We start from the raw sequence: 13280 nt of genomic DNA, 5'->3' as shown, positions 1-13280 counted from the left end.
CATCAGTGTCTGACCTCACAAATGCACTTCTGGAAGAATGGTCAAAAATTCCCATAAACACACTCCTAAACCTTGTGGAAAGCCTTCCCAGAATAGTTGAAGCTGTTATAGCTGCAAAGGGTGGGCCGACGTCATATTAAACCCTATGGATTAAGAATTGGATGTCACTTAAGTTCATATGCGTCTAAAGGCAGGTGAGCGAATACTTTTGGCAATATAGTGTATATGTATGTAATTTACATGTATCTATCATATATCAGATTTATGCTTGGGAAACACAAGCCTCCTTTATTCAAAGTAGTAAACTGACATGAATATTAATGTAATATTGTGTTTTATTAATTAATTTGAAAGTATTTGCGATTTACATGCACAAAATCAAGCAAATGGATTAGAGATGATTGCCAAATGGTTGCATAACTTTTTTTTTTTAAATGCAGGGGCTCTTCATTTTCTCTGTTTACTAAAGAGTTTCATCTCCAGGTTTTCAAATACAGTGATATACTATATATCTATATGTTTACAAAGGAGCTGGAATGGCCTCAGTCAACTTTGACTGGTTGACCAAAAGTTTGGGTGGTGTTCACGTGGCACTCTGCTGTTAGCCTGGCAAAGTGACTGAACACAGACTTAAAAGGTCAATGTATTAGAACAAGCCAGGGGTGAAATGTAAACACTGTGGGGTAAATATGAGAGACAGATTAGGGGAGAAGAAATGAGAGACTGAAAAAAGGAGAACAGGAGATTGAGATGAGGGTAAGCAGCACAAGCTCGCTCTTATCAGTGGAATAGCATTTCATCAGGTTCAGAAACCTCATAAACACAACAGGTAAGAGACTTGTCTCATGACTTGAAAAAAAAAATAGGAACAGAGCAATTCAACCTACCGCATTATGATTTTTCATGTTAAACTTTTTTTTAAGGTTGACATAGCGATTTTCTGTTCAGAAAAGTCTGGCTTTATTTCTAACATTTTTTTTTATTTTTTTTTTATGATCTTATTTTGATGGCCTTTGTTTGTTTGTAGGTCATGTGAATGATTGAAGTATTGAGAAGTAGAGACACTTCAGTAAGAATGTAAGGGCTTAGGTAAAAGCCTCCACAGGGGACCAATCCACCATACAACGAGCAATAAATTAAACATTTATACCCTGAGACAGTTACTTATTATTCCTGCATGCAGAGCTAGTCCTCTCTGCTTTTGTAAGTTTGTGCTGCGTTTTTGGCTTTGTGTTAAAAATTTAAGTAGTGATTTTTGTTGCTTTTCAGAGTTTAAAGTTTTTATTTTTAGTCATTTTTATTAGGACAACCCTGCTCAGAACTGGGTTAGTCAATGAAGAGGCAGCCATCCTAAAAAAAAAAAAAAAAAAAAAAAAAAGTAGATGTAGGTTATGTAGATTTAATTCCCTGACATACTTGTAAGTAAACTATCCAGGGCCTTGTTTCCCAATAACGATCGATCTTAGCGGTTAAGAGCATTTTCTATGAGCAATTTTACGAACGTTTGTTAATTTTAAGTGCGTTTCCCAAAAATGCACTTAACATGAACGTGCGAGGACACGCTTTAAGTGCTACTTAAGAGAGTCGCTATCCTGTGACAGTGCTGAAATGTGAATGTTTAGTGCTGTTCGTCATTGTAACTTTATTATATTTGTGCGTAACTTTACAGTCATTTGTAATTTACCTCGCTAATATTTGTTTAAAAATATTTTCTTAAATATTTGACCTAATTAACTACATATTTACATATTGTTATACAATCATTTTGTGCAGAACGATCTATTTCTTTTACACGATCTGCTTCCATAATCAGGTGTGCATGTGTAATATTTCATTTCTCAATATGAAAGCTTCTAGGAGGCCCTGTGTATGATCCTGCTAATTACAAGCATTCATTGAATATTACCAATTTCACCGTGTTATCATGCAGCGCAAAATTAGGAGACTTTTAGAAGATGCACTTTAGGGACATTCACCAATAAAGTGGAGGTCTGCTCTTTACTCCCAAAATTGATAACGGTGACAGCAATGCTGCATGTGCTGTATGACACAACTTGTACTGCTGGCGAGAGAGCCTTTGGCAGTCAGATAGGAAGAGAAGACAAGGATAATCAGCCAATATGTACTGACTTTTTTCTTCTCTTTTTTCCTTCACTTTTTTCTTCTGCAATCATGCCACCACTTTGCTGTTACCAACTAGTCCACACAAATAACTTTATTTGTTTACTAATTAATCTGTTCATCCATTTATATAGACTATGTAATGCATTTTGTTATTATTGTTATTGTTATTGTTATTGTTATTGTTATTGTTATTATTATTATTATTATTATTATTAGACTTGTCTGTTAAAACTAAAATAAATAAAACATAGGTATCCTGATATTAAAGTGTATCTATAGGTTTGTCCTGCAGGTGTCTGCATAAGTCTATGTGCTTACAATGTTCTTAGTGATGTACAAGTACTCCAGAGCACTTGTAAATCTACTAGCATTCTCAAGTACTACTTAAGTTACGATGCTTTTGGGAAAAGGGCTGCGAAACTAAGATGTTTCTAAGATTGTAAGATGGATTCTATGATCTACTTAGGCTTGTACCTTTTGTTTTATGTATCTCAGCTGGCCCTGATACAGGTGAGTTCAAATTTGCTATGAGGGCACTGTGTGGTGTGTTGAAGCTCAATTGATAGCTCAGGATTAGCTCCTTTTTAGATCTCACACCTTGACATTGCATCACCTTCTTTACGGCCATAGAGGTATTCCCAATATATACCTACAAAGTAATTTAACAGAGCAATCTAGCTAATGATATTTATAAAACGGATATTTCAGACTCTAAAATCTGATTGAATAAGCCAGTGGTTCTCAAAGTGTCAGGCGGTATTGTTAGGGGGGTGCGGAAGACTGACCTATACTCAAATCTCATTCACTTTCATATATTCAACAAAAATTCTGACAATACACACAAGAAACAATGTGTGCAATTTCTTTTCCTCTGCCTTTTCTCCTGCTTTGTTTAAACTTTCGCCTAGCACAGCAGCACATCCTGCGGGCACAGCTCTTGACAACCCAAAGCGTTCATGGTGTCAAGTGCGCTCGCAGCGCTTATGTAAACAAGCCATTCTGGCGTGCGCGCCAGTTTCAAATGGGTGAAGAGGTGAATTAACACTTACATTTCAGTCTGTTCCTCTCACTACACTATCATATGGCTTCAGTAGAATTTAAATCTATGGCACGAGTGTTATGGACGACTTTATGGTGCTTTTATGTGTGATTTTGGAGCTTGGACAGCCACAAGCACGATCCTCTCATCCTTCAATCTTGTGTTTCACGGATAAAAACATCATACTGCTTTTGAACAACGAGGGTGAGTAAATGATGGCAGAAAGGTCCGTTTTTATGTCAGTGGTTATTCACATGATACATGTTACTTTTTTCAGCGCTGACCAGGATGGGCCAATCACAGTCATTTAATATTACAGGATGAGGATTTTAAAATACTTTTATAGAGACTGCTAAGGCTTATTTTCATTCACAGGTTTGAATCCTTGCAATTATCAGTTTTTATTAAAAATAACCATCTTGTGTAAAAATATCTCCAATGAGATATTAAACCTTCTGATAGTTAAGTGCGGATGAATGGATGATTCGGTATTCTGAACAGCCAAGTGCCTGTCTGATGTAATACAGTCATTGCCTGACAACATTTGCAATTTGCAATATGTTCATGCCCAGGGGTTGCTCCTGCATCAGTATCACTTTTGTAATTATTATTATTATTATTTTTTTATGTTTTGAAAGTTTGATGTTTTTTATGTATTTATGTAACATAAAGTATTCACAAAATAACAGAACAACCTAGTGAGAAAAGTTCGTTCATTTAGATCCTTTTAAAGTGAAGATCGTAGTTTATCATTCAGTTTTCATTGTATTTTATGGTTTTATTTGTCATCAGACCAGTTACACACAGTTCACAACACTATGGGCAAATATTACAGGTGCATCTCTATAAATTAGAATGTCGTGGAAAAGTTCATTTATTTCAGTAATTCAACTCAAATTGTGAAACTCGTGTATTAAATAAATTCAGTGCACACAGACTGAAGTAGTTTAAGTCTTTGGTTCTTTTAATTGTGATGATTTTGGCTCACATTTAACAAAAACCCACCAATTCACTATCTCAAAAAATTAGAATATGGTGACATGCCAATCAGCTAATCAACTCAAAACACCTGCAAAGGTTTCCTGAGCCTTCAAAATGGTCTCTCAGTTTGGTTCACTAGGCTACACAATCATGGGGAAGACTGCTGATCTGACAGTTGTCCAGAAGACAATCATTGACACCCTTCACAAGGAGGGTAAGCCACAAACATTCATTGCCAAAGAAGCTGGCTGTTCACAGAGTGCTGTATCCAAGCATGTTAACAGAAAGTTGAGTGGAAGGAAAAAGTGTTGAAGAAAAAGGTGCACAACCAACCGAGAGAACCGCAGCCTTATGAGGATTGTCAAGCAAAATCGATTCAAGAATTTGGGTGAACTTCACAAGGAATGGACTGAGGCTGGGGTCAAGGCATCAAGAGCCACCACACACAGACGTGTCAAGGAATTTGGCTACAGTTGTCGTATTCCTCTTGTTAAGCCACTCCTGAACCACAGATAACGTCAGGGGCGTCTTACCTGGGCTAAGGAGAAGAAGAACTGGACTGTTGCCCAGTGGTCCAAAGTCCTCTTTTCAGATGAGAGCAAGTTTTGTATTTCATTTGGAAACCAAGGTCCTAGAGTCTGGAGGAAGGGTGGAGAAGCTCATAGCCCAAGTTGCTTGAAGTCCAGTGTTAAGTTTCCACAGTCTGTGATGATTTGGGGTGCAATGTCATCTGCTGGTGTTGGTCCATTGTGTTTTTTTGAAAAGCAAAGTCACTGCACCCGTTTACCAAGAAATTTTGGAGCACTTCATGCTTCCTTCTGCTGACCAGCTTTTTAAAGATGCTGATTTCATTTTCCAGCAGGATTTGGCACCTGCCCACACTGCCAAAAGCACCAAAAGTTGGTTAAATGACCATGGTGTTGGTGTGCTTGACTGGCCAGCAAACTCACCAGACCTGAACCCCATAGAGAATCTATGGGGTATTGTCAAGAAGGAAAATGAGAAACAAGAGACCAAAAAATGCAGATGAGCTCAAGGCCACTGTCAAAGAAACCTGGGCTTCCATACCACCTCAGCAGTGCCATAAACTGATCACCTCCATGCCACGCCGAATTGAGGCAGTAATTAAAGCAAAAAGGAGCCCCTACCAAGTATTGAGTACATATACAGTAAATGAACATACTTTCCAGAAGGCCAACAATTCACTAAAAATGTTTTTTTTTATTGGTCTTATGATGTATTCTAATTTTTTGAGATAGTGAATTGGTGGGTTTTTGTTAAATGTGAGCCAAAATCATCACAATTAAAAGAACCAAAGACTTAAACTACTTCATTTATTTAATACACGAGTTTCACAATTTGAGTTGAATTACTGAAATAAATGAACTTTTCCACAACATTCTAATTTATTGAGATGCACCTGTATATCCTGTGTGGATATACTGTATTCATGGAACTTCAAAACATTTGACATCGCAGACCCCACTTTTAGTAGGACATTTAAAGGTGAAGTGTGGAATTTCTGCATAATTAGCAACACCATACAGAAATAATAATGACTGTTTTTAAACAAGTTTCCAACACTCCTGTTTGGACAAACAATTGCTGAAGCCCCACACTCATGGCACTGGTTGAGCCAATTTTGTTGCATACAGTTGCTTAAATTGATTACAGTTCCAATCAGTGGATCAGAAATCACACACATCACCTTTAAACAGCTGACTAGACATAATTCCAACCTGTAGTCTGGATTAACAATGGATATGTAGTGTATGTAGCCACATTAAAAGTAGTCTTCTTCCATCTATTTTTGTATACGGAAGGACATTTGTGTACTCACCCTCTCTGTGTGTCATACGCAACTTTCTTGATTCCCTCTGGCGCTCCAGACGCCCCAGGTGCTCAGAAATAACCGGAAAACAGCCCAGAAACCCATATGCACATGGCACTCATCCATATAACATGCCAACAGTAAATAGAAGGCCAACATCATGGAAAGCGCTGAGACTGCCCTTGTGTAACTGTGTTTGTGTGTGTGTGTGTGTGAGTGTGCACTCAGCTTTGCATGTCATAATTGCTTCCTCTGTCTGGGGACTAAATGTAGTTCTTAAGCACAGTGCAAACACACATTCACAAACACAGCGGCGACATTCATTCCTGTCCTCCCTGTTGCTCTGCAGGTGGGGCAGAGCATAACATATTTTAGAGTGGGATTTTGGCAACAGCAGGTGCCCTCCGGAGCCCAAATATTCAATAAGCTGACTTCTGTGAGTGTACGCAGAGCAGGTTTAGTGTTTACAGATGGACTCTGTCTAGTATAAGGTGGCAGCTTGTGTATTGTCAGCATGTGTATAAACTCAATGTGTAAGTTGTTGCTAAAGCTCAACTGAGAGAGCACAGCACTAGCAATGCCAAGGTCGTGTGTTTGATTCCAAAGGAACAAATACTGGTAAAATGTACACTTTGAAGGCACAGTAAGTTGCTTCGAACATAAGCATCTGCCTTAAAGATTAATACTTTAAATATAAACATAAGCTTTAAGAACTTTTGTGTGTGTTTTAGGGGACTGGGAGTGCCGTCCACTGCCCCCCACTGCGTGGCATGTAAGTGTTTCCCACCCTATAGACAGTATATTTAATACTCATGAGGTTAAAGGTTACATTTGAGATGGTGATTATGAGTTTGCTCAAAATGAGTTTGGTTTGTGTGTGTCTGTTTTGCCTGCCATTTCAGGTTTGCTCATTCAGGTGTTAGTTTTCAGTTTTTCAGTGTTGTGTGTGTGTGTTTGTTTATACTTAGCTATATTTTGAGGACAAAACTGTGAAGATGTGATCAAAATATGACAATACCTCCCTTTGGGGACATTTGGCTTCATAAATAAAATACAAGTATTTTTTTAAGGTAAGTGTTAGAGTGTGGGTTAGAGTTAGTTATATAAAAAGAATATATATGGTATGTTCTTATTTAGATTAATAAATGTGTGTGTGGGTGTAAAGGTGAAGGGGAGTTAAGGGTTAGATGTAATTAGATGGTTTTCTGTGTGATGGAATGAATCTGTGGCTTGCTCCCTTCAGCATCCGGTTACATGGCAGCCCTCCAAGGAAGGTGATCATTTAATTGGCAGAATAACTTTGAGCAAGAGATCAGCCATGCCAAAAGAGGCTGGGGCTCTGCTGGGGCTAAAGGTGAGGGGAGAGCCACACACAGACTTGCACAAACACAAAGTAACTGTTGTGAGGTCACCAACTACACCACATCAGAGGCTTTAGGCACCAATACTATAAATTGGTCTTCTGATATCATTTTATTTATTTATTTATTTATTGTAGGTGTGCTGTTTTCTTGAGAATAACATTATAGAAGAAATTAAAAATTCATGATTGCAGATATTGCAATTAGTATAATTATCTGTAGACTTTACCCTTCTTTAATTGATTTGTGTGGGTGCAGGTGGTGGGGGGAAAGATTACAGAAACAGGGAGACTCGGGGCTTTCATCATCAAAGTCAAGAAAGGAAGTCTGGCTGATGTGGTGGGCCATCTACGGGCCGGTGAGTCCAACTCTTTTACACTGTCAGTTTGCCACTAAAAAATTAACAAACAAACAAAAAGATCAGTAAAGCACACTAGTTCTGTCAGGTTATTTATTTATTTATTTACTGTTACTTTGTTTTTGTATTGTTTTTTCTTTTGTGTTTAATGTTATTCCAAGAATTGAAAATCAAGAAAATGTATGGTAAACAACAACAATAGCAAAATAGTTTTTGCTGGTTGCTAAAAAAAGTAAAACATGACATGAAATCATAAAATCATATTTTAACTAAAATTAATAATGACGTTCATCGTCAGATATTTTGAAAATTAGTTTGTTTAATCAGTAAAGCACACAAGTTCTGTCAGGTTTTTAAATATTTTTATTTATTGTTTGTTTTTGTCTTGTTTTTTATTTGTTTGTTAATCGTTTTTTAAAGAATTGAAAATCAAGAAAATGTAAGGTAAACAAAAAAAAAAAAAAAGGAAAATAGATATGTTTAATCAGGGAGGGTAAAAAAAATCCAATGTATTTATTTATTTATTTATTTTTGTATTTTGTTTGTTTGTTTGTTTTTCTTTTTCTTTGTTAATTGCTTTTTCAAGAATTTAAAATAAAGAAAATGTATGGAGAACAGTAACAACAACAACAAAAGAAAGGAATATATATATATATATATATATATATATATATATATATATATATATATATATATATATATATATATATATATAATAAAATATTTTTAATCTGTCAGTTGGTTGTTAAAAAAAATCTAACAAGACAAAATATTTTTAAACTTAATTTAATAATGCCATTCTTCATCAGATATTTTTAAAATAAGTATATCAGTGAAATATCAATATTTATGCATAAATGTTTGGTCAGGTTTTTACTTATTCATTCTTTTTTGTTTGTTTTTTCTTGTTCTTTTTTTTTTTAAAGAAAATCAATAAATGTATGGTAAACAACAACAACAAAGAAGGAATATATATATTTTAAATCAATCTGATGTTGGATGTGTGCAGGAATGTAATTTGTGAAGTTTTAATGTTTGACAACACCCTTTTTCTCTGTTTGTAGGTGATGAGGTGCTTCAATGGAATGGTAAATCATTACCAGGATTAACCACGAAAGAAGTTTACAATATAATCTTGGATTCCCAAACAGCACCTCAAGTTGAATTAGTAGTTTCAAGGCCAATCGGGTAAGTCGTCCATCACGTACAAACTTATTCACCCTCATTTGGTATCTGACTCTGTTAGTGTTTACAAACCTCACTGAAACAGCGAAGCACCCAATGGAATTTTAAAGAACTGAGATTTATCCTAGTCTGGAGTCCATTTGCTAAACAAGAGTGTTTGAAGAGTCTAAAAGTGATTGTTTAGATGTGCAATAGATGTTTAACTAATGAACTCTCTTGTGTTTAGTTTGCTTTGTAAGCCGTTATATTCTCTTTTGCCCTGTCCTCCTACCTCTTTAAAAAGATGTATTCATTGATTTCTCTCCAAACTCTTGCAAAGGGTGTATAAATCTTACCAGTAAGTAAAACAAAGTTTAAGAGGTGATTTTAGGACTTCATCCCTGAATTCTCTCCTCATTTGCTTCTGTCAGCTGTCCCTAAAGCCCTTAAAAATAGGAGCCTTTGATACACACACCTCCCTCCTGTATTCTTATTTATATCCTCTTGCTTACAGAGTTTGACCTGAATCCAGCTGTCACTGTATATGTGTATATATGTGTATATATGTGTATATATATATATATATATATATATTTACAGTATATGTATATATATATAGCATATATTATCAACATCAGTATTTTAAGCAAAAATTCATTTGACTTTAAACGGGAAAGTGTATATCTTAGGTCCTGTAACTGGTCACCCTTTCTTTTAAGCTTTTCACCATTATTAAACACCTTTTTTTTTACCTTCACTAGCTCATTTTAAAAGATCTTGCGGTGAGACAAATGCATAAAAAAAAATTACAAATGTTCCATGTGATCTCAGTTCATATCAGGTCATAAAAGCTTCATCCACAATAACTATAAAATAATTAGCAAAATGCTGTTTTAGATGGAGTATAGCATGTCACACCGCAGGACATGGCAACTTCCCAGAAATATTTCATACCACCTACCTCATATGCTGTGTGTGATTGTTGTTATGTTGACAACTAATGTATAGAGATGTAATCTTTTTTCTTTCTTTTTTTTTTCCAGTGATATACCACGAATACCAGAAACATCACACCCTCCATTAGAATCTAGTAAGTACTGAATCAAAAGTTATGATATTTTGGTCTTAAATATGGATATTTATTTTCATGTTTTTTTTGTTTTTGTTTGTTTTTTGCTTGCAAATATTATTGATATCATCAGCACTTGTTTTGTCTTTTATTTGTTCCATTGTAGCAGGTTCAAGTTCATTCGAGTCACAGAAGATGGAAAGACCCTCTATATCTGTCCTGTCCCCTTCCAGCGCAAGTGGTCATCGAGACGCCCCTCAGTTACTGCCTGGACAGTTGTCGGTCAGTACATACAGCTACACATGCTGTGTCTAGAGTGTTTGTTTCCTCCTTGGTGTTTATTAGCTGTGTGTTGATGTCTTGCAGGTGAAAATGTGGTATGATAAGGTTGGTCATCAGCTGATAGTGAACATATTGCACGCAATAAACCTGCCACCCAGACTAGATGGACGACCCAGAAACCCCTACGTCAAAATGTATTTCCTGCCTGATAGAAGGTATTCAAACTTTTAAGATACAATCATAAATCATAAAAGAAAAGGATACATTTTGGGTTTCCCATTTGCATTTGCATAACAAATTTTCCAATAATGGATACAGATTTTGTCCATATTTGATCAGTGGTGATGCATGTTTTTTGGAGTTTATTTGCATCAAGCAGATTCTAGTTATAAAGATATATGTAAATGCTATATTTGCTCTTACTTTAGTGATAAAAGCAAAAGAAGGACAAAGACAGTGAAGAAAAGTCTGGAACCCAAGTGGAACCAAACATTCGTGTACTCTTATGTCCACCGGCGGGATTTCAGGGAACACATGCTGGAGATCACTATGTGGGACCAACCCAGAATACAAGAGGAGGAGAGTGACTTTCTGGGAGAGGTGCTTAGTATATATTAACCTTGTTTCTTCACAACATGAATTGCTCTCTGACAACATTTGTGTATGACCTGACTATCTGCATTTTCTACTGTGTTTGAATAAAGATCCTGATCGAGCTGGAGACTGCCCTGTTGGATGATAAACCTCACTGGTACAAGCTTCAAACACATGATGTCTCTTCCATTCCGCTGCCACACCCGTCGCCATACCTGCCTCGTCGACACGCCCACACAGACACACCCACCAAGAAGCTCCAGCGTAAGTGAAGGGCGTTTCTGGTCACATGCTGTTGAACATAAGGAATAACATTGTGTTTGAGTGCTTATTCTGTCTGAGGGGGCAATGAGTAAAGAATGAAGTGTGCACGCTGATAACGTCATTGTTTTTGTTTTTTTTACACAGTGAAGGACAATAATCAAAAAATATTAACTCAACATCAACATTAAAGGAATTTTTTTGGGGTTCAGTACAAGTTAAGCCCAATCGACAGCATTTGTGGCATAATGAGAAAATACAGGCTGTTTCAAAAGTGTAGCCACAAGATGTAAACATTATTCATGTTAAAGGAATAGTTAACCCAAAAATGAAACATCTCTCATCATTTACTCATACTCATGCCATCTTTCTTCAGCAGAACACAAATGAAGATTTTTATAAGGATATCTCAGCTCTGTTGGTCCATACATACATACTATGCAGGTGAATGGTGACCAAAACTTTGAAGATCCAAAAAGCACATAAAGGCAGCATAAAAGTAATCCATACATCTCCAGTGGTTTAATCAATATCTTCTGAAGTGATCCATTGGGTTTTAGATGAGAACACACCAAAATATACCTCCTTTTTCTCTCTAAATCTTGACAGCAGTCTCCTTGGTGATCATGATTGTGTATAAAATCACTTACTAATCATATCTATTATTAACCGAACTTTATTGTCAGGGCAACGTTATGGCTGTAAACCCTGCGTTTAATGCTGTAACACTAATAAATACCTCATTTTATCACACTAAAATCATGTTAACATGTACAGTAAAATGTTTACATCTATGTCTTTTTGCTATACTTTTTAAACAGTGTGTATTTTAATGTTTATAGACTAGCCCCATTCACTTCCATTGGATTCACTTCCACTTCCATATTATTATAATTTTTTTTTTTTTTTTTTTTTTTTGTGGATATCAATATGCCACAAATGCTGTCAATTGAGCTTAACTGGTATTGAGCCTGTCAAATTCCTTTAAAGTAGTATGTCTACTTTTTTCAAGGTCTTAGAATTCATCCAATCTCAGTAGCTCTCTTAACAATGTCTTGCGATATTCGTGACTTTTTAAGGTTTTTCAGGTCTGTTTTGTCTATATGTTTGTGTGGAGGTATGCTTCTGAACAGTACTGCCTGTGAGTTAGTGTGTAGGAGTGAGGCCCATGGGTATATCCACAACACATATTTTAGTATGCTAGTTTATTTCTGGATGCCAAGTGGTTTGCTTTCCTAACCGTGGATTATTCCAATAATGCTTTGTGTGCATTCGTTCATGTCTTTTCCATGTATGTTTGTGTCTTTACCTGTCCATCTATCCCTGTTTGTATATCTGTATCTGTGTGTGCAGGCTCGCACCGTATTACAGAAACAGATTATGATGATGCTGTTGGCGTAGTTGCCACAGGTGGGTGGGAGGCAACCGTGGCACTTCTCTGTGTTTTGTGCAGTAGAAAAGCCCAAAAGAGAGAAGCAACCAATAGCTGACCCTCCCTTCCTTTGGAGGTCACAGCTGTTGTCCTGGAGACAATGCACCAATCGCTCACCAGTCACCAGTCATTTAATGCATCTAGCATGTTTTCAATCATTCCATGTTCTAATGGACTATCTAGTGAGTTACTATTAATAGGGATGGAAATCGCTGGGAATCCATGTTTTAAGCAATACTAGAACTAAATGATTTTCATAACATTTGGTTTTGTTAAAGGTTCTTGAAAGTCTCCAACAATGCTGACCAATACTGACTATCAGACTATCAGTGTTCTGTCTGCAGTGCTTTTCTCTGTAGTATAGTATAGTAGACCTGATGCACAGCACTCACAATCACACATGCATGACAGCGATGGGGAAAGTGACAAAAGAAGGTATACAAAAAGGAGGACTGCTTTCTCTCTGTGGTGCTACATGTTTGATTTTGTCTCTGCATGGTCGAAGTAAGAAAAAGACACGTTCTTGTGGTACACTACCTTTGTGATACACCTTTATTTAATTCTCCAAAACATATATGCATATTCTTAGGTAATTCGTAATACTAGTGGATATAGTTCTATAATGGATAATTTATTAGCAGTTAGTGTTCTTTAGCAGTACAACTGTCTAATGCGTTTATTACTCTGTGTGCAGGACATCCTTTTAAAATTCAATCAAATTAACCATTTGTAAGCACAGAGCTCTTTCTGATGATTCTACTTCTTTAATCAGTAATGTTTTAAG

At 36.3% G+C, this 13280-nt stretch overlaps 1 protein-coding gene across 7 annotated transcripts in view; it reads left to right on the top strand.

Annotated features, from left to right (window-relative positions):
• LOC127413504 (regulating synaptic membrane exocytosis protein 1-like) overlaps positions 1-13280 on the top strand; it is a 118750-nt gene that overhangs the window by 72328 nt on the left and 33142 nt on the right. For all 7 annotated transcript variants that reach the window (XM_051650690.1, XM_051650692.1, XM_051650691.1 and 4 more), the window contains exons 6-14: positions 6707-6747; positions 7219-7329; positions 7595-7694; positions 8759-8882; positions 9902-9948; positions 10094-10209; positions 10294-10424; positions 10638-10809; positions 10914-11067. In XM_051650690.1, the coding sequence (XP_051506650.1) occupies positions 6707-6747; positions 7219-7329; positions 7595-7694; positions 8759-8882; positions 9902-9948; positions 10094-10209; positions 10294-10424; positions 10638-10809; positions 10914-11067 (996 nt within the window). The remainder of the gene's footprint in view (positions 1-6706; positions 6748-7218; positions 7330-7594; positions 7695-8758; positions 8883-9901; positions 9949-10093; positions 10210-10293; positions 10425-10637; positions 10810-10913; positions 11068-13280) is intronic.

This window comes from Myxocyprinus asiaticus, chromosome 23, assembly GCF_019703515.2.
Source record: "Myxocyprinus asiaticus isolate MX2 ecotype Aquarium Trade chromosome 23, UBuf_Myxa_2, whole genome shotgun sequence".
Lineage (NCBI taxonomy): Eukaryota > Metazoa > Chordata > Actinopteri > Cypriniformes > Catostomidae > Myxocyprinus > Myxocyprinus asiaticus.
The sequence above is the reverse complement of the archived record's forward strand: the minus strand, read 5'-3'. Positions and strand labels throughout refer to the sequence as shown.